The sequence below is a fragment of the Gorilla gorilla genome, chromosome 11 (assembly GCF_029281585.2).
Source record: "Gorilla gorilla gorilla isolate KB3781 chromosome 11, NHGRI_mGorGor1-v2.1_pri, whole genome shotgun sequence".
In the NCBI taxonomy this organism is placed as follows: Eukaryota; Metazoa; Chordata; class Mammalia; order Primates; family Hominidae; genus Gorilla; species Gorilla gorilla.
This window is the reverse complement of record NC_073235.2, coordinates 80903298-80922995: the sequence shown is the minus strand read 5'-3', so window position 1 is coordinate 80922995 and position 19698 is coordinate 80903298. Positions and strand designations below refer to the sequence as shown.

The 19698-nt window shown below is 39.3% G+C and overlaps 1 protein-coding gene and 1 long non-coding RNA gene across 4 annotated transcripts in view; one reads left to right on the top strand and one right to left on the bottom strand.

Annotated features, from left to right (window-relative positions):
* The first annotated feature begins 52 nt into the window (after nt 1-52).
* On the top strand, nt 53-19457 carry PRKRA (protein activator of interferon induced protein kinase EIF2AK2). Its single transcript, XM_004032866.4, has 8 exons — nt 53-361; nt 915-1084; nt 3733-3814; nt 6522-6600; nt 7640-7757; nt 9315-9409; nt 14710-14884; nt 18759-19457. The coding sequence occupies exons 1-8, from the start codon at nt 297-299 to the stop codon at nt 18914-18916; spliced, it is 942 nt and encodes a 313-aa protein (XP_004032914.1). The 5' UTR covers nt 53-296; the 3' UTR covers nt 18917-19457.
* LOC134756660 (uncharacterized) overlaps nt 6442-19698 on the bottom strand; it is a 30997-nt gene continuing 17740 nt past the window's right edge. Inside the window, exons 3-5 of one of the 3 annotated variants that reach the window (XR_010129636.1) lie at nt 17538-17631; nt 12035-12158; nt 6442-8506 (exon numbers count right to left, since the gene is read on the bottom strand). This is a non-coding gene — a long non-coding RNA (uncharacterized lncRNA). Of the gene's footprint in view, nt 8507-12034; nt 17632-19698 lie in introns of all 3 variants that reach the window. The other 2 variants (XR_010129637.1, XR_010129635.1) reach the window with 2 other exon arrangements.

Genomic DNA, 19698 nt, shown 5'->3' with positions numbered 1-19698 from the left:
CCACGCGGGAGCGGGGCGGAGCCGGGCGGGAAGGGGGCGGACCCTGGAAGGGACAGGGGCGGAGTTGGGCCGGGACGGAGGCCCGCAGAGGAGCAGCGAGGGGGCGTAGCCGGAGCTACGGCACCAAGGCTCCGCCCCCGCCCTGCCTGCCCCGTAGCTGGAGGAACGCAAGCAGGAGGCGGGGGAGTCGGAGGAGGTGGCGGCGCTGGAGCTCCTCCCGGGGACCAGCGACCCGGGGAGCGAGCACGTCGCTCCGCACCGCTCTTCCTCCAACCGCAGAGCCGTCCCCTCTCGCCATGTCCCAGAGCAGGCACCGCGCCGAGGCCCCGCCGCTGGAGCGCGAGGACAGTGGGACCTTCAGGTCAGCGTGCGGGCAGTCAGGGCCCCAGGGCCGGGAGCGTTGGGCGGCAGGGCCAGGGCGCGGGGAGCCGGCCCTCCAGAGGCATTCTGGGTAAAGCCGTGCCCGGCGCCCGCGCCTCCGCGGCTGTGGGTGCTCGGCCCCGCCCTCTCGGCGGCGAGGGTTGGGGTCTGCGGCCGGGCCCCGCCCCTCTCGTGGTCCCTGGCGGCGCGCGGGGCGGGCGGAGGTGACGCGCGGTCGGCGCGCCCGGGAAGGGATCGTTAGGTTTGTCCTGAGAGGCTGCGGCGCTGCTGCCAGCCCTCTTCTGTTGAGAATCTCTCCTACCCGCATTCAAGTGCTCTCTCTAAAGACCTCGCTCACCCCGCCTGCCCCTGCGGGGTGACTGCCGCAGCGGGGCCGGAAGACAGGTGCGCCCCAGCCTCGCCAGCTCTGGCCCTGGCCTCCGGAGACTCGGCGCCTCCCTCGTCACCGTCGGTGGCGGTCCAAACTGGCCTCTACGCTTCTGCTTCAATCTCCAATTTGGCATGCAAAGCACACCTTTTTGTGGTTTTTGCAGTTTGGGGAAGATGATAACAGCTAAGCCAGGGAAAACACCGATTCAGGTATTACACGAATACGGCATGAAGACCAAGAACATCCCAGTTTATGAATGTGAAAGATCTGATGTGCAAATACACGTGCCCACTTTCACCTTCAGAGTAACCGTTGGAGACATAACCTGCACAGGTCTGTATACACAGTTAACCTGGATGACCGAGTGGGTTGGCAGTCAATACTTGGTGTTGCTTTTCAGTTCGGAAAAGTTCTCTTTGTGCCAGACAGCTGTGAGGAGCAGGCTCTGAAACTGAGACCTCTCATCTCAGGTCGTTAGGGCTTTCCAGCTGCATCTGATTCTCTTCCTAATTTTCTCTTCCCCAGATACCAAGGAAGCTTAGAAACTAAAAAGTTACCCATCCATCCTGCACGGCTCTTCTCATACCCTAGGATCCTCCTAGGGTTCTTCTAAGAATTAGAGGGAAGCAGGAAAGGTTCTTGGAGCAGTCATAGCTGGGTCAGTAGGTACTGTGAAGTTTCATAGATTATAGCAGATGCCAGGAGGCATGACCCCAGAATTTTCTGAGCGTCTCTCCTCTCTGTATGGACTCATTTGGCACTTTAGGTCCATTGTGCTACTTTTGATTCTGTATCCAAACAAAATGAGGAAGGGGAGAAGGTCCTCATATATTACATAATAACTTCTAGTTTTTGAAACTGAACAGATATTTTGTATATTATCCACTTTTTAAACAAGAAGAAACAGGTTCAGAGAGATTATAAGTAACATGCGTATAGCAATGAAGTCACAAAGCAATGAAATTTTAAAGTTCATGCTTTCTTTTGGTCTGTGAGCTTGAGCAAATGATAACTAAAGTTGCTCATTTGTAAATGTGGACATTATTTTTCTTATGTATCTATTTAATTGCAAACACAGAAAACATTGGATGCTAAATTTAATTTGGAAGAATGCCAAGAAAAAAATTTAGTAGGAAGGCTCAAGTTCTACCATCTGGAAAATCTGAAGACAGCATTTGTTTGTGTCCCTGGAAGTTTGGAGTCCTTTATTTTAATTGATGCCACTTTAAGAAAAGTTTAAAACTTTTTGTGTGAGGCAGTTAGATTGTAGGTGCTGGCCGGAAGGGTCCCCATGGGAACCATAGAGTCAACACTGCATTACTTACTTTAGCTAGTCTATTTCTAGATAATCAGGAAGAATTCAAGAAAAGGGAGGGTTTTTCCCTCTCAATGTGTTTTAGACCCCAAATTAACAACCTATGGCAACCGTTCTGCCTACGCCCTCTTCTCACACTACCATGGCTTCCTGTGCAAGCTTATCTGCCTCCATGGCTTCTGATACTGTCTAAAGACTAATATTCTGAAATGTCTGTCTACATCCCAAGCCCAGTTACAGAATAGTGTATCAGTCTGTGCTTGCTGAGCATCTTTGCCTGGATGACACAGAGGCCCCTCAAGCCTCTCATTGTCCCAAACTGAATCCATCCTTTCCCTCAAACCCATTCTTCTTGCATTCCCTTTCTATGTAAAGGCTCCACAATCACCTAGTTCAGTAGAAATGTAGGTTTTGTCTTCCTAACTACTTCCCGTCTCTCTCCCTCTTGTCCAGTCTGTTATTAAACTCTATCCATTGGCGTTTAATAATCCACTAACTATCCATTGAATCTGTCTGCTTCTCTCTTCTGGCCATTGCTACTGCCTAGGCCACCATCATCTCTCACTTGGATTGTAGCTGCAGTCTTGTAGCTACACGTTTACCTTCTAGTCTTGTGATGTCCTTTCGTCACATAACAACCAGTGTTCATTCTTTTTTTTTTGAGACAGGGTCTCACTCTGTCACCCAGGCTAGAGTGCAGTGGCATGATCTTGGCTCACTGCAACCTCCGCTAAAGCCTGCACTTAGGCTTGTTGTAACATATCCCATTCCATACTTCAGGTGCCTATTAACAGACAAAAATCCCACACTACTCTGTTGGCTCTTGAGGGCAGGGACCCTGTATGCTATATCCCTAATACCTGTGTTAGCAGATAAATATATGGTTTCTGTGTCTTCTTACACTTGAGGGCCACACTTGAAGGCCACACTTGAAACTTATTCCATGAGGGTATGGGAGTTTGAACTTAAAAGGAAAAAGATGGAATTTATCATTTGCCATTGTGATTGCTTACTGAAATTAGACATCAGTCTTATCCCCAGTCCCAACTTAGCTACCCATGCAGAAGATACAGACCGTCCAGAAGATACATAACAAGCTGTCACCTTATTCCATAAAACTCTTTCCTGTTGTACCCAACACATAATCATGACTGCTCAGCCTAGCAGAGCAGTTTGATACGTTATAGGACAGGCTGTCAGAATAAAATTATGCACATTTTGCGATCAAACAATTCTGCTGTAAATGGTTCCTTTAAAAGAAACTTCTTGCTGCAGAAGAATTTCCCCTCCAGGAATAAAGGAAGAGTAAAATACTAAGCTGCATTTCTTCAGAGGTGTGACACGGTCTACTTTATTACCATGTTATGTAATAAACATATATAATGTAGAAATAAGGATTTTTATGCAGGTATGCATAGAATTATATAGAACTTTAAAAAGTTATTTTTTAAAATTTTTTCACATGGTGAATATTTTATTACAGTATATAACCATGTAGTATATAACATGTACATATTTTTATGTACAGTATATAACGTACATATTTTTATTACCTAGTATGTGTATGTAAAATCTATAGTGACTTTGTTTTGTGTATTGAAAACATCTTTGTAAGCTGCACATTTTTGTGGGAGATAAAGACTTCTTTTTTTAAATCTTAATTCAGGTGAAGGTACAAGTAAGAAGCTGGCGAAACATAGAGCTGCAGAGGCTGCCATAAACATTTTGAAAGCCAATGCAAGTATTTGGTGAGCTAAATTTCTTTGTATTCAGCAGCTCAAAAATATCATGGCTGAGGTATGATTAAAAATTTGAACATGCTTACAAAAGCAACAAAGTGAGCAGTTGTTAGCATCCTACCTCTCAAATTCTATTTCCTTATGAAAACTTATCATCCATTAAAGAAAACTTTATCCAATCAAATCCAGCAATTAGCTATTAAATGAAGGTGCTCATGAACTAGGCTTTACTGGTTTTTTTTTTTTTAATGGGATACAACAGTAGAAAATCAGTGCTTCTTGCAAATATTAATATGAACATTTTGTATTTAGACTTTGATTATTTCTACATTGAAGAAAACAAAGTGTGAGATGGAGAAAGATCCACTAAAAGTACTCTTTTGGGAATTCTAATTTTGAAGAAGCAGGCAGAGGTTTTCTTTTATTATATAATGTATACCAAAAGAAGAGAATGTTAAGTGGGATATTAATTCTTGACATATCTTTCTAAAGTAAGATTTTTTACTACTTTAGGTGTTTCTAGATAGAATATTGGTCCTGGAGCATCTCACATATTAAAGTAGTGTCCACTGGGTGCACTCTGGAGCTTGGCATGCTTTCAAGTTCTTCTTGTGCATACACTCACATATGCCTGAAGTATGATCTGTGTAATCAGCTTATAGTTGACAGTAGAGACTCAGGGAATTTGGGATGGGTTTTTTGTTCCCTAGTCATAGAAAGGCTTTTGGATTAGGGGTGTAGTTAGGTTCTCATGTAGTATTCCTCTCTTTTTGTAAATCATTCTAAACCGTTTGGGTAGTTTAGAACTAACCAGTGACATGGCAACCCTCTAGATAAGGAGCTGCCCAAGACAAGCCTTGCATTTCACAAGATGATGCTTGATTCTCTAGGGTCATGCATTATAATCGATCTATGCCAGGCTGGGCGGGGTGGCTCACGCCTGTAATCCCAGCACTTTGGGAGGCTGAGGTGGGTGGATCAGTTGAGGCCAGGAGTTCAAGACCAGCCTGGCCAACATGGCAAAACCCTGTCTCTACTAAAAATACAAAAATTAGCCAGGCATGGTGGCAGGCGCCTGTAATCCCAGCTACTTGGGTGGCTGAGGCACAAAAATCGCTTGAACCCGGGAGGCGGAGATTGCAGTAAGCTAAGATTGTGCCCCTGCACTCCAGCCTGTGAAACCCTGCCTCAAAGAAAAACAAGGCCAGGCATGGTGGCTCACACCTGTAATCCCAGCACTTTGGGAGGCCAAGGTGGGCAGATCACTTGAGTCAGGAGTTCGAGACCAGCCTGGCCAACATGGTGAAACCTCATCTCTACTAAAAATACAAAAAATTAGCCGAGTGTGGTGGCACGCTCCTGTAATCCCAGCTACTTGGGAGGCTGAGACACGAGAATTCCTTGGACCCAGTAGGCAGTAGTTGCAGTGAGCTGGAATCGCGCCATTGCACTCCAGCCTGGGCGACAGAGCAAGACTCTGTCTCCAAACAAACAAAAAAAAGACATGCCAAATGACATGGCAGATATTGGGTTCTGCCATGCTGCTTCTGTATAGCCTGAAGGTGAACTCAACCATTAAGTACATTTGTAGAAATGAGGGGTATGGAGTGTCCTTTCTGCATCTTGGCACTTTGTCAGCAAAAAAAGCTAACAAACTTTACTATATTTGTGCTTCTTGACAGATAAAATGGGAATTACTAAGCTGTAATCAGGCCTAAAGTGGCCTGACTTAATACAGAGACTTTCTCACTTCTCCATCACAATTATTTGGGTAGCTTCGGCATGCAGCATTGTAAGTGAATACTCATATCTCATCAGCCTATGTAAAGCTTGAAATTCTCACAGTTGGAAAAAAAAACCTTGAGGAAGTGGCAATAACTAAACCTCATTTGTCATGGAAAAATGACTCCAGTTGCCTAGGTGGTAGTAACCTTGAAATGCCGCTTATTCAGTTTTAAGTACTGACCTGCTAAGTAACTAGTAATTCCAGACTCCCTAGAAGAGGTTGTTCTCTTTTTCCCTAATCATAATCCCCACTTGCTAAAACCAAATTCATCTAAGCCATCTATTTTCTGCAGGATACATGTAAATCTTAGAGGATTATCCCAGCACTGAGCAGATGATAGATCAAACAGATCTCTCTTCATAGTTCTGTGGATGAAAAAACAGTATTTACACATAATCTGTATTATTCACATTGCCAGGCCAAATTTTCTGGATCATTGTTACTCTTCTGTTTTTTGTATAGTTGTAACAGAGTATTCTTTAAATACATTTTTATGGCATGCCTATTATGTACAAAACACCACAGAGCTTATGTAGGTAAGTGATACATAGGCCCTACCTCAAGGAGCTTACTGTTTGAACAGGGGAGAGGTGTGGTGAAGGATGGACAAATTATATGTATTTGTAAGAGTATATAATTTATGGTAAAACAATTTCAAGAAAGGATTAAACCATGTGTTATAATGTTTCAAAGAAGGGAGAGATTATAAACCACTGGGGTAAAAGGATAGGCTTCTTGGAGGAAGTGACATTTGAGATATATCTTGGATGACAGATCAGATTCCCATAGAAGAGGTCTGAGAAAAGGGCATTCCATGTAGAAGGAATGACAAGAGCAAAGACATAGAGAGTTAATTAGAAAATGCTTGTCATTTATTTCATAATTCGGGGGAAATTATTTTGTTTTATAACACTTTTAAAAAATATTTAGCTTTGCAGTTCCTGACCCCTTAATGCCTGACCCTTCCAAGCAACCAAAGAACCAGCTTAATCCTATTGGTTCATTACAGGTAAGTTGTACAGTTCTTTGCCTACTGATGAAATATATAATAAGTTTGTAATGTCAGAGGGGCTAACACAAGGAATTAATATTTTAAAGACAAGATAGTGATATATTTTGTTTTCCAACTTACGATCATTAGATTAACAAAGCTAACTTGAAATTATTTTCCTATTTATGTTCTGGGTTTTCTTTCATATACAGTATTTGCCTTTGGCTTATAGAATTCTCATTTAAGATCAATAGGCCATCAGTGCACATAGGTAGAGTGTTTTATACTTTAAGAATAGTTCTTGCTACTCTTGTGACAAATCTCTTTCTACTTCTGTTGAGACAGAAGACTTTATAAAGAGCCTAAATCAAATCAGTGAACCTAACTGAAGAAAAGGAGTCTGTTTATTTGCTTATTCTACCAAAAAAAAAATTATATCTATACACACACAAACACACACACATATATTCAGCTTTGAATTTCTATATGCAGAATATCCTTCTTGCAGATTATCCATGTGCTCTGTTAGGCCATTCCCCTCCCCATTATTCAGCCAGTCCTTTGGTCTCCTTTTCCTGCACAGTGAGCTTTTCTATCGTTTTCTTCACCTTCTGTCCCCCACTTCATGCAAGTCTGTTGTTTGCTGTCCCTACTCCTCACGTGTTCTTGGCCAGCTGTGGGTTTGGAAGTCTATAGCTAGGAGGGGAGGGACTTTAGGAACTGATGGCAGTGAAACCTGTAGATGGTCTCCTCTGGTGTTGCCAAAGAGGGCGGTAGTAGCCTGTTTTTCTAGTTGAAGTCTGATACCAGCTCACTGTGGTTTAATGCAAGAACACCATTCGTAGCACAAAACCGCTTCAGTTTTGGTATTGGGGTATAAAAATATAAAATGCGGGAATGTCTTTGAGAAATAGAGGGTCTTCCCTCTTTTTTCCGTTGCAGAATATCACTATTCTTTTCAAACATATACATAGAAATGGGATCAAAATTAAGAAAACACTTATGTGATTGAGCCATTGCATAAAATTACTATTAAAGCCTCATCTTGATTTTATAGGAATTGGCTATTCATCATGGCTGGAGACTTCCTGAATATACCCTTTCCCAGGAGGGAGGACCTGCTCATAAGAGAGAATATACTACAATTTGCAGGCTAGAGTCATTTATGGAAACTGGTACTTATTTCTTACAATTAAAGGCATTTGAAATATTTTCAGATGATGAATGACTATCGAAATTTCTGTCGTAATGTTTTCAAATATTTCTATGCAGAAAAATTGATACACTCTTATTGTCTCTGACTTTCTGAGGTTGAACTTAAGTATAAATATTTGGCTTAAGATACTTCGTCTTCTTAATTTGATATTTTTAAAAATCATAGATTATTAATAGACAAACTGTTGGCTCTGTACTTTAAACAGTCTTCATTGATAAATTAGTGACTTAAAAAACCTCAATTTGGAGAAAAAGCTATAGTAAATCTCTTGGATTTTAACAGCTATTCTATCTAGAAAATAGGACTAGAGGAAGATTACACTTGAAAATGATATGATTAATAAGAGACTACATGGCAAATAATTGCAGTGAGATAAAAATGAAAATTATCTTTCTTAATTATAGCAACTTCTATGTTATAAAGGATATAAACTATAAGAAACACTGTCACTTTAAAAAGTACTAGTGAGAATTCCTGTTAACTTCTCTGGCATGTTTTTGTTTTTTTCAAAAGTGGCTTAAAATGGGATTTTACCTTAGCTAGATAATAGTTTCAAGTAGTAAGAAACTATTTGCCTTTGGGAGGTAGTGTGGCCAGTACAGAAAGCACCAGGCCAAAAGCAGGAACCTCAGCTTCCGTCCTTGATGCAGTCCTTGATTCGCGAAGTTAAGCAAATTACTTAATCTCTCTGGACCTCAGTTTTTTAATCTATAAAACAAAAGCATGGAGGTAGATATTTATGGTATCTTTCAACTCCACCATCCCCTGTGCCTTTCTTATTCCTGTTAAAAGGAATTTCATATAATCGTCAGTTTAGAGAAGATCATAAGCAGGAAATAGACATTGAGAGAGAGGAGTTATAATTCAGATGTATTTTAATAAATCTGAATAATTGGTCAGAATTAAACCAAATATGGTTCAGTAATGTTAGACATAGGAAAATACAATTATTATAGAAAAACAGAAAGCATAACTATTAAAGAAAAACTTAAAACAAATGCCTTCAAAAGTGTAAGAATTAGTAACTATACAGGCCTGGCACAGTGGCTCACACTGATAATCCCAGCCCTTTGGGAGGCTGAGGCGGGCCGATCATCTGAGGTAAGGAGTTTGAGACCAGCCTGGCCAACATGGCAAAACCCTGTCTGTACTAAATACAAAAAATCAGCCAGGTGTGGTGGTGGGCACCTGTAATCCCATCTACTTGGGAGGCTGAAGCAGGAGAATTGCTTGAACCCAGGAGGCGGAGGTTGCAGTGAGCCAAGATGGTGCCACTGCACTCCAGCCTGGGCAACAAAGTGAGGGTCCGTCTCAAAAAAAAAAAAAAAAAAAAAGAATTAATAGCTATACAAACAAAATAGCATAACAAACAAAGTTATCAGGTCAGTAAGAACATAGTCTAGTATATAATAAAAACCGTGAGATTCTCTGATTAAACACAGTACTTCATACGTTTGATCATCCTCTGTGGAACTAATTTCTTTTCTAAATCTACCATTTCTTTTTCTTTGTTCAGGAAAGGGGGCATCAAAAAAGCAAGCCAAAAGGAATGCTGCTGAGAAATTTCTTGCCAAATTTAGTAATATTTCTCCAGAGAACCACATTTCTTTAGTGAGTAATGTTGACAGCTATGATGTTAATGTCATTAAGCATTTCTTGCAGTAGGAAACTTTCCTTGATTTCTTATTGTATAGCTACTTTAGAGTTGCGATTTTTAGAAATCTCTTCATTATTCAGTTATACCCTACCCCATTTTTAGCTGCTTCCTGTTTGTGAGTCAGGATCACAGAGGCAATTAGGTAAGAGAGCTTGGGAGACACAGTCAAATTCAGAATAATAGGACGGGATCTAAAGATGATAGGCCAGTAGTGCCATTTTTGCCTTCAAAGTGACAGCGCATTTCCATCCCTTTGTTTGTTCATTCATTCACTCAGCAAACATTTAGTGAGCTCATACTGTGTGCTAAGTGTTGTGTTGGGTACTGGGGTGCAGTGAATAAGCAGTCCCTGCCTCTAAGGAGTTTATAGACTACTGAAAGGAAGGAATTCTATAGGCTAGTCCTTACAGAGTGTGATGTGGGAACACAGAAGAAGGCATCCAACAAAAACGGTTTGGAGACAGATTCCAGGAAGAAGTAATGTCTAAGCCAAGACCTGTAGAATGGGGGAAAAGAATTCCAGAGAGAAGAAAAAGCGTGTGCAAAGGCCAGGAGTGAAACATCGTATGCAGTCTAGGAACCCTAAGTGATTTGTTGTGTGTAGAACATAGTGTTGGAGGGAGGGAGTCTCAATGAGGCCAGCAAAGTAAAGAGGGATTAAATCTTAAAGGGACCCCTATATAAGGAAAGTGAACTTTATCCCAAGGGTAGTACAAAGTCATTAAAGAATTTTAATCTGGGAAGGACAGGATCTAGTCTATACATTAAAAGGAAATCACTTGGCTGCATTATGGTAAGTGAGTGAAATTAGGATCAAAGAGACCTGCGAGAGTGCTGTTATAGAAGACACGTGAGGCATGACAGCTTGAACTAAGGTAGTGGCTGGGAAAATGGAGAGAGATGGGTAGATTTTAAAGTTATTTAGAAAACTGAGGTAAAGGGGCATGGTAATTGATTGGATGTGGGAAGCAAGGGAAAGGGAGGAAATTACTATTTTAAACTTGGCAATAGCAAGAGGGGAGCAGATAATGAACTAAATATATTGAATTTGAAGTGCTTATGGAATAGCTTATGGAATAGCTAAGTGAATATATCGAGTAGCTGAACAAATAAATTCAGAGCTTAAGAGATTGGCCTACGCATGATATATAACTTCAGATTCTGATATTCACAGATAGGTGTGTCACGTGGTACATTATCTGAGAGTAGTGTATTAGGTGGGAAATAAAAAAGTACAACTGTAGCAACTTCTTCACTGAGCTTATGATAAAATAAGGGCTCATTCTTTAGAAAAAAATCAAAGACTATATACAAATGAGTAATATAATTTGATTTTACATTTTTAATAGAAAAATATAAAACACTGCATTTACTGCTTTTGGAATTTGAGTCAACAGTATCACCAAAATTACAAAGCACAGACAGATTTACAGGTGAAATTGGTTAAATCTTCAAAGAAGAGATCATTTTCAATGCTATTTAAACTCTTTTCAGGCAATGTATAGATAACATAAAGGAAACTTAAATTTATTCTCCAAAACCAACATAATACAAACACCAAAACCTGACAATAGCAAGTTCAACAGAAAAAAAAAAATTACAGATCAATATGCCTTATGGTGAAACACCTTTGTAAAATGTTCAGTACAATATTAAAATAATGATATAGCATTGACAAGTAGGGTTTATTTAACTAATGTAAGACTATTTCAGGGTTAATAAGTTGGTTACTTTAATTAACCACATTAATGTGTCAAAGAGTAATATATAATCCTCTCAATGGATGCCAAAAAAATTTTGATAAAACTCAGCAATCATTACTGATAAAAACTTGGAAAAAAACCAAAATCATGGTTATATATTTATACATTATACTCATTCCCATTAATATCAGAAATAAGGATGCCCACCAACACCACTTTTATTTAACCTTGTTCTAGAAGTACCCACCAATTAAAAACAAATTAGACAAGAGAAAACAGTATGAAGTTGGAAATAAGAGGAGATAAAATGGTTACTAACTGCAAATGATATGATTGTATCCCTTTGAAACCCTAAAGAAAAACTACTAGAAATAAGAGAATTCATCAAGGTAACTGATTATGAAATTAATATACAAAATCAATAACTTTTCCATATTGCCCAGAGTTATGTAGGTAACAACCAGAATAATTAAAAATAAAAAGCTAAAAATTATTGTATCTGGGAAGGGGACCTGAAGGTGGAGAAGGGGCAAGGCAGAGGCTGTTGCTTTTATACTTCTGTACTATTTGATTTTTTGCTGTATGTGTGTATCACTTTGACAAAACTTACAAAGCTTGATAACATTGGTCATTTTATAGAAAAATAGAAAATCCTATTCTGAGAAAATATACTAGAAAAAAATCAGTAGTTTTCTTATTTACAAATAATAACTAGAATATAGAAGATCCCAATTTAAATTGTAGACAGGGATAGGCTATCTGAAAATAAACTTAGAAAGAAATGCGCAGGACCACGTGAGGAAAAGTCTACTAAAGAATAGAGCAGAAAACATTGTAAATATATTTAAATGTAATGTGGTCTCACTCAAAACCTACCAGCGTTTGGCCAGGCACAGTGGCTCACGCCTGTAATCCCAGCACTTTGGGAGGCCGAGGTGGGCGGATCATGAGGTCAGGAGACAGAAAACATTCTGGCTAACGCGGTGAAACCCCGTCTCTACTAAAAATACAAAAAAAAAAAAATTAGCCGGGCCTGGTGGCGTGCACCTGTAGTCCCCGCTACTCCGGAGGCTGAGTCAGGAGAATGGCATGAACCCGGGAGGCGGAGCTTGCAGTGAGCAGAGATCCACGCCACTGCACTGCAGCCTAGGCGACAGAGCGAGACCCCAACTCAAAAAAAAAAAAAACCTACCAGCGTTCATTTTGGACCTTGATACATGTTTATTGAAGTTTATCTGGAAAAAAAACCCTCAAGAATAGCCAAGGAAACTGAAAAGGAAGAGTTGGGAGAGCAAGGGTGTGCTGCTTTACTAGAGAACAAAACATACTGTAAAACTGAACTTGTCAGACAAGTTACTGGGCCAGGAATAGTCAGAGGAGCGAATAGAGAATCCAGGTGTAGATGCTAATCCACATAGGACCATAGTATATAGCAACAGTGAGATTTCAGATCAGTGGGTGAGAGGATGGATTATTCAATAATGATGTAGAAACAGTTTACATCCACATTTGGGTGGGGGCTATATATATATATTTGTTTATGTGTATGACATCTATTTAGAATGCTTCCTTATTCCTTACACCAAAGTGAATTTCAGATGGATCAAAGATTTGAACATAAAAATTTGAAACAGTATAAGTATTAGGAAACATGGAAGAGTTTTTCTTTTTAAAAATCTTACCATGGGGAAAGCATTTTAACTTAAAACCTAGAAGGTTAAAAGATTAATAAATTTGACAACATAAAACCTACTGCACAGCAAAAAATCTGTAAATAAAATCAAGACAATAAAAAAGTGGGAAGAAATTATTTTCAACATAGAACTACAAAGGAACTGTTTTCAGTACTACCTTTAAAGCTCTTTTGTACACATCTGCTGCACACAGCAGCACATGCCTGTAGTCCCAGCTACTCGGGAGGCTAAGGTGGGAGGACTGCTAGAGCCCAAGAGTTTGAGAGTTAAGCCACACAGCAAGATCCTAACTCTTAAAAAAGAGAAAATTTAAAAAGCTCTTATGCATCAGTTAAAAAGACAACCCAGTAGAAGAAATGCAAACGATTAAGGGAAAAAAAGAAAAAATATTCAACTTTATTCATGCAAGATAAAATATTTTCACCTTTTAGATTGGCAAAAACTACCAAATTTGATAATAGCTGGTATTAGTGAGGGTATGAGAAAACAAGCCCCCTCCAAGACAGTTGGTAGGAGTATAAATTGGTTCAGAAATCAGTTTGGAAGTATTTATCAAAATTAAAAGTGTATATGTTCTTTGACTTAGCAGTTCCACTTCTAGAAATAATTCTACAGAGAAACTCATTCAAGTGCAAAAGAGTGTTTATTGCTAGTAAAAGCAAGAAACTAGAAACAACCTAAAGCTCACAGTTGGAGATCCGTAAGGTAAATACAGTGCATATATGTGCACTGATAAAAGAAAAATGAACAAGATGTAGAGGAGTAAGTTATCATTTGCTTTAAAAGATTGTGTGTGCTTGCATATGCATAGAACATTTATGGGAAGATACTGAAAAATGTTTAACAGTATGTCTAAGAAATAGAACAGAGGTCTTCAGGGAATGGGTGGTAAGGAAAAGAGACTGTACTCTTCATTATATATTTGTTCTTAGTGCATGTATTTTTTTAACCATGTAAATAGTGTTCTTTAATTTATTTAAAAACAGTATTTTAAAGTTTCTATAATGTAAATTTTTATTTGGTATATCTAACAAATTACTTAATTCCATATCATGCCATCTCTAAAATCTTTTGGAAATTGCCTCCCCTCTGTCGTGCTCATTAATAAAACAATATTAAGAGTAGTAACCCTACTTACTTCAGAAAGTAGTTGTTTTTATTAATGGCATATGAAAGCAATTTGAGAACCATAAACTAATATGGAAATATAAGGCATTCTAAGGACAGAGATGAAAAGGGAAGGATATAGGGGAGGATAAAGGAAAGAGAAAAAGCAGAAAGAAAAAGGAAAAAAATACTCAGTTGGGTTCTGGGATAGAAGTCTGATAAGAACTTTTTGACATCCTGTCATTTATTTGAATGACTTGTTCCTCAAACCCAACGTGCACATTTCATGTTTTTTTTAGTTTTTTTTTCCTGTTTTATAGCTGTCAGTTATAGTGATTGGTATTTAATACAAAAAAACCAAAGATATGAAAATTGTTCTATATTTTAATCTGCAAATTGCTCCATTAGGCAGATTTAATTATTTGTGGATTTACTTATGGTGCTCCCAGATATCTTGTACCTCTTAATGTGACCATCAGAAAACTTGACTGAGAAACATTTGTACTATACAAAATACAAAATGCTTTCAGTATATTATTGCAAGTGCTTCTTAAAAACATATAGTATTGTTAAATGTGTACTTTTTAATGTTGTCTTGTTTAAATTGGAAAATTAACCAAATGTTATCCATTTAAACATGCTTTATAACATATTAAATGTGAGTGCTTAATAAGTACTTTTAATTATACTGATACTGGTGTTGGAACCCAGTCCTAGTCAAGAGTCTAAATCTTCATCTCTGTTTTTCAGACAAATGTAGTAGGACATACTTTAGGATGTACTTGGCATTCCTTGAGGAATTCTCCTGGTGAAAAGATCAACTTACTGAAAAGAAGCCTCCTTAGTATTCCAAATACAGATTACATCCAGCTGCTTAGTGAAATTGCCAAGGAACAAGGTTTTAATATAACATATTTGGATATAGGTATGATTTTTTTTTCTTTGGCTTTCCCAAGACATGTTTATTTAAAAATGTGTTTGAGGAACAAAAATGTGTTTGAGGAACAAAAGTTTCTATTACAATTTATTTTATTGATCAGGGATTCTAAGTATATATAATTACTAGGCCAGTAATATATATAATTGATATGTCCCATTCTTGTGGATAGTAATAATAGCTAACATCTATACAGTTATAACAAAAACAACAATAGCAAAGATAGAGTTTTACTATGTGCCAGACACTGTTCTAAGATTACACGTATCTACTTACTGAATCCTCAGACTAACTCTATGAAGCAAATTCTGTTATAAGTGAAGGAAGAAAGGCACAGAAAGGTTGAGAAACTTGCCCAAGATCACATAGCTAGTCAGCGGTAGAGCAAGATTTGGGGAAGAGTCCCAGAAGATACCCTGGCTGTTAAACTAGCCCTGCTGCGCAAATGAAAAGGCACCTACATTTCTAGCACAAGTACAAGTTTGTGGTGCCCAAACCTTTTCTCTCTACCTTGTCACTGTATGCTGATTCTGGGAGGTAAATGGAACCAAGTCAATTTATAGTTTCATCCCATCTCAGCCATCATCATCTGTATTTTCTCTAGCCCTTAATCATTTTGATAGACAAATATGGACAGATGGGAAAGCAAGTCAGTATGGATTTTCTTTTAATTCAATTTATAAAGCTAATTAGTTGTGTGTGTTTGGTGTCTTGATTTTTTTTTTTTTGAGACAGAGTATTGTTTCTGTTGCCCAGGCTGGAGTACAGTGGCACAATCTCAACTCACTGCAACCTCTGCCTCCTGGGTTCAAGCAATCCTCCTGCTTCAGTCTCCCAAGAAGCTGGGAATACAGGCATCCACCACCAAGCCTGGCTAATTTTTTTTTTTTTTTCCCCCAAGACGGAGTCTTGATCTGTTGCCCTGGCTGGAGTGCGGTGGCATGATCTCAGCTCACTGTAACCTCTGCCTCCCAGGTTCAAGCAATTCTCCTGCCTCAGCCTCCTGAGTAGCTGGGACTACTGGTGTGTGCCACCACGCCCACCTAATTTTTGTATTTTTAGTAGAGACGGGGTCTCACCATGTTGGCCAGGCTGGTCTCAAACTCTTGACCTCATGATCCACCCACCTCGGCCTCCCAAAGTTTTTTTTTTTTAGTAGAGATGGGAGTTTCACCATGTTGACCAGGCTGGTCTCGAACTCCTGACCTCAAGTGATCTGTACACCTCAGCCTCCCAAAGTGCTGGGATTACAGGTGTGAGCCACCATGCCTGGCCAAAGTATCTTGATTTAACATGTGTGAGAAATTTTATATCCCTATCCAACCACAGAAAGATGTGGGGACCTTGCTTGTCTGGGTCCCCTGACCCTGGGAAAGTAGGGCACTTAGGGGCTCAAAGAACTCCTGATATTCTGTGCTACTTTGGGATTGAAGGACGGGTCAAGTGCATTGTCTCAGTAAACCAATAATGATGCAGAACCTGGGAAGTCAGTGCAGACAGATGGTTAGAAAAGGTGGCTGATGAAAAATTAGCTGGGTGTGGTGGCACATGCCTGTAGTCCAGTCTACTAGGGAGGCTGAGGTGGGGACAATGACTTGAGCCACTGAGGTTGAGGCAGCAGTGAGCCATGATCATGCCGCTGCTCTCCAGCCGGGTGACAGAGTTAGACTTGTCTCAAAAAAAAAAAAAAAGAAAAGAAAAGAGGCTGGAGGCCGGGTGCGGTGGCTCACACCTGTAATCCCAGCACTTTGGGAGGCCAAGTCGGGCAGATCACCTGAGGTCAGGCGTTTGAGACCAGCCTGACCAACACAGTGAAACCGTGTCTCTACTAAAAATACAAAAATTAGCCAGACAAGGTGGCGTGCACCTGTAATCCCCGCTACTCGGGAGGCTCAGGTGGGAGAATCGCTTGAACCGGGGAGGCGGAGGTTGCAGTGAACCGAGATCGTGCCACTGCACTCCAGCCTGAGTGACAGAGTGAGACTCTGTCTCAAAAAAAAAAAAGAAAAGGTGGCTGGTGAGAGACCATTCATCCAATAAATATTTATTAGTGTCTACAGTTCGTTGAGGGTTTAGAATACAGAGATGAACGACCCATGTCATGAATAGGACTATGGAGGATACAGAATCTGGGGGAAAAAAGGAAACCTGAGATAAATTTTTAGATTATGAATTAATGATGCCTCTGAAACATTTCTTCCCAGTTTTGAGAACTAAATAGTTCTTGTAGATATGGAAAGCCGTCTAAAAACCACAGTCTGTTAATTTGGCTAGTTTATATGCAGCTACCTTCAAAAGAACCTAGATATTCTCCAAAGGAGATATACAAATGGGCTGGGCAAAGTGGCTCACACCTGTAATCCCACCCCTTTGGGAGACTGAGGCATGAGCATCGCTGGAACCCAGGAGTTTGAGACCACCTGGGCAACATAGTGAGAGCCTGTCTCAAAATTTTAAAATTAAAAAAGAAAAATGACCAAATGACCAAAAAATACATGAAAAGATGCTCAATATCATTAGTCAATAGAGAATGCAATCAAAACCACGATAAGGTACCACTTCAAATCCACTAGGATGGCTATCATTAAGGAAATGGAAAATAGCAAGTGTTGGTGATGATGTAGAGAAACTGGAACCTTACACGTTGCTGGTGGGAATATAAAACAGTTCAGCCTCCATAGAATAAGCTTCTCAGTTCCTCAAATGAATTGCCATATGACCCAGCAACTCCACTCCTAGGAGTATAAATAAAAAACTGGTATTTAAACAAATGCCTATACACACAGGTATCTGTATATTCATAGCAGCACTATTCATAAAAGCCAAAAGGTAGAAACAGCCCAAAACATCCATCAGTGAATAAGTGGATAAACAAATTGTGGACTGTCCTTCCAATGAAATATTATTCAGCTGTAAAAAGAAACGAAGTTCTGATACATGCTACAACATGGATGAGCCTCAAGCAGAGGCTGGAGGGTCAGGAGAAAAGAACCTAGATACTAGAACTAGAAAGCCTCTTCACTCATTAAATAATCCCATTGTATCTTGAATATTTTCCACTAAATAGAATATCAAAAATAACAGTTTTATTATGCCTACTTCAAATAAATCATACCGCACATGTTTCTATTTCTTCCTCTTTGCCCTCATTTCAGCCATCTTTAGTAAGAGTGGCTCATCAGTTGATGGGAAGAACGTTTGTTTCCTGGGTCAGGTATTGTTTTTAAAATACCATGACCCATTTACAGTATAAATAAAGAACTAGACTCTGCACAGACTTAAAACCTAGGAACATGAACGGACAACTCCATAAATACATAAAATTATTATGTATCAATTAAACATTTTTTTTTAATAGAAGACACAAGGGAGGTTTTGCCTTGACCGAAGTTATTCCTGGTTCAAATGCCTCCTGAAAATGACTTCCTAGTGGAAAATACAATCTCTCCAGTCCTCTAGCAAATGGTTCTTTCCCTTTTGAGAAAGTTACTGTGTGGTTCAGTAATTTCCAAATAGTGTTCAACTAACTATATTAGAATTGCCTTGGGAGCTATTATTTTTTTAAGTGTAGGAATCAGCCACCCCCAACCGTATATTTCTGATTGAGTGAGCTAGAGTGCAGCCTAGATATCTGTATGTCTTTAACGCTGTCAGATCATTATGAAGTGTAATGTGTTTGAAAACTGCTACAGCTGAGCATTGTGGTTTTTTGTTTGTGCAAGCAAAACAAAGATTGCGAGTGGTGTAGTATACCATGGATGCTTAAAAAGAAAGACAATAATAAGAATTGTATTGTTTTTACAAAGGGATCCACTTTATACGTATTGGACATTAATCATCATCCTTGAATGTGTCATTACAGATGAACTGAGCGCCAATGGACAATATCAATGTCTTGCTGAACTGTCCACCAGCCCCATCACAGTCTGTCATGGCTCCGGTATCTCCTGTGGCAATGCACAAAGTGATGCAGCTCACAATGCTTTGCAGTATTTAAAGATAATAGCAGAAAGAAAGTAAATTTGGAGCAACTTAAAAAATCTTTCAGTAGCACATAAAAAGTTCCCCTCTGGCCCCTTCCCAAGTAAAACTTTTACCGTAGTGTTTATGTCCTGTTTCTAAATCTCTTCATAGATTCCATCAACACTCCAGATTTAATTATCTCCTCATAGTTGTTATTAAGCTCTTTTTAATGGCTTCAACTTTGTATCAGTATATTGTATTTATAAACTTTGTACCACGAGAGAGTGTAGCACCCATTTTACAGTGCCATGCACATCAGAGAAAGAAACTGCATGTTTGTTGTTGATGATGAAATAAAAATGCTAGCAACAGTCTTTCTTACTGGTGCTTAAGCTCTTCTTTGCACAAAGCTTTATAAAGGGAATTCAAAGGAAGCCCTTTAGAATTAGAGTCTTGAGGGACAGCACTAACAGGCCTTTATTAAGTATGATTGTTAAATTTCAGGGAACATGATTGGTCTGCTGTGTATTTGAATTCATGTAACAAAGAACTGTTACGATGGGATTCTGCTCATTTTATTAAAAAGCTACTGACTTGACTGTCGTCCTGTTCTTGTTAGCCATTGTTGTGAATAAGATTTTAATGTTGATAATTCTGTTATTTACATATCTCTAATTTACTTTGAAATTCAAAGGTGAAAATAAAAAACGATGGCCTAAGTAAAATTTACAAACATACATGTAATGGGTTACTTCCTTACTTTCTCTAAGCGTATGCAACCTTGTATTTTTCTTTGACATAACCATACACAGGTGAATTACTAGTTTAAAAAGCATTTG

Excerpts from the sequence above, each read along its gene's own strand:
- PRKRA (XM_004032866.4), top strand. The coding sequence starts at position 297 with ATGTCCCAGAGCAGGCACCGCGCCGAGGCCCCGCCGCTGGAGCGCGAG. Across the intron at positions 362-914 it reads GAGGACAGTGGGACCTTCAG|TTTGGGGAAGATGATAACAG; the intron begins GTCAGCGTGCGG and ends TGGTTTTTGCAG. Across the intron at positions 1,085-3,732 it reads TGGAGACATAACCTGCACAG|GTGAAGGTACAAGTAAGAAG; the intron begins GTCTGTATACAC and ends ATCTTAATTCAG.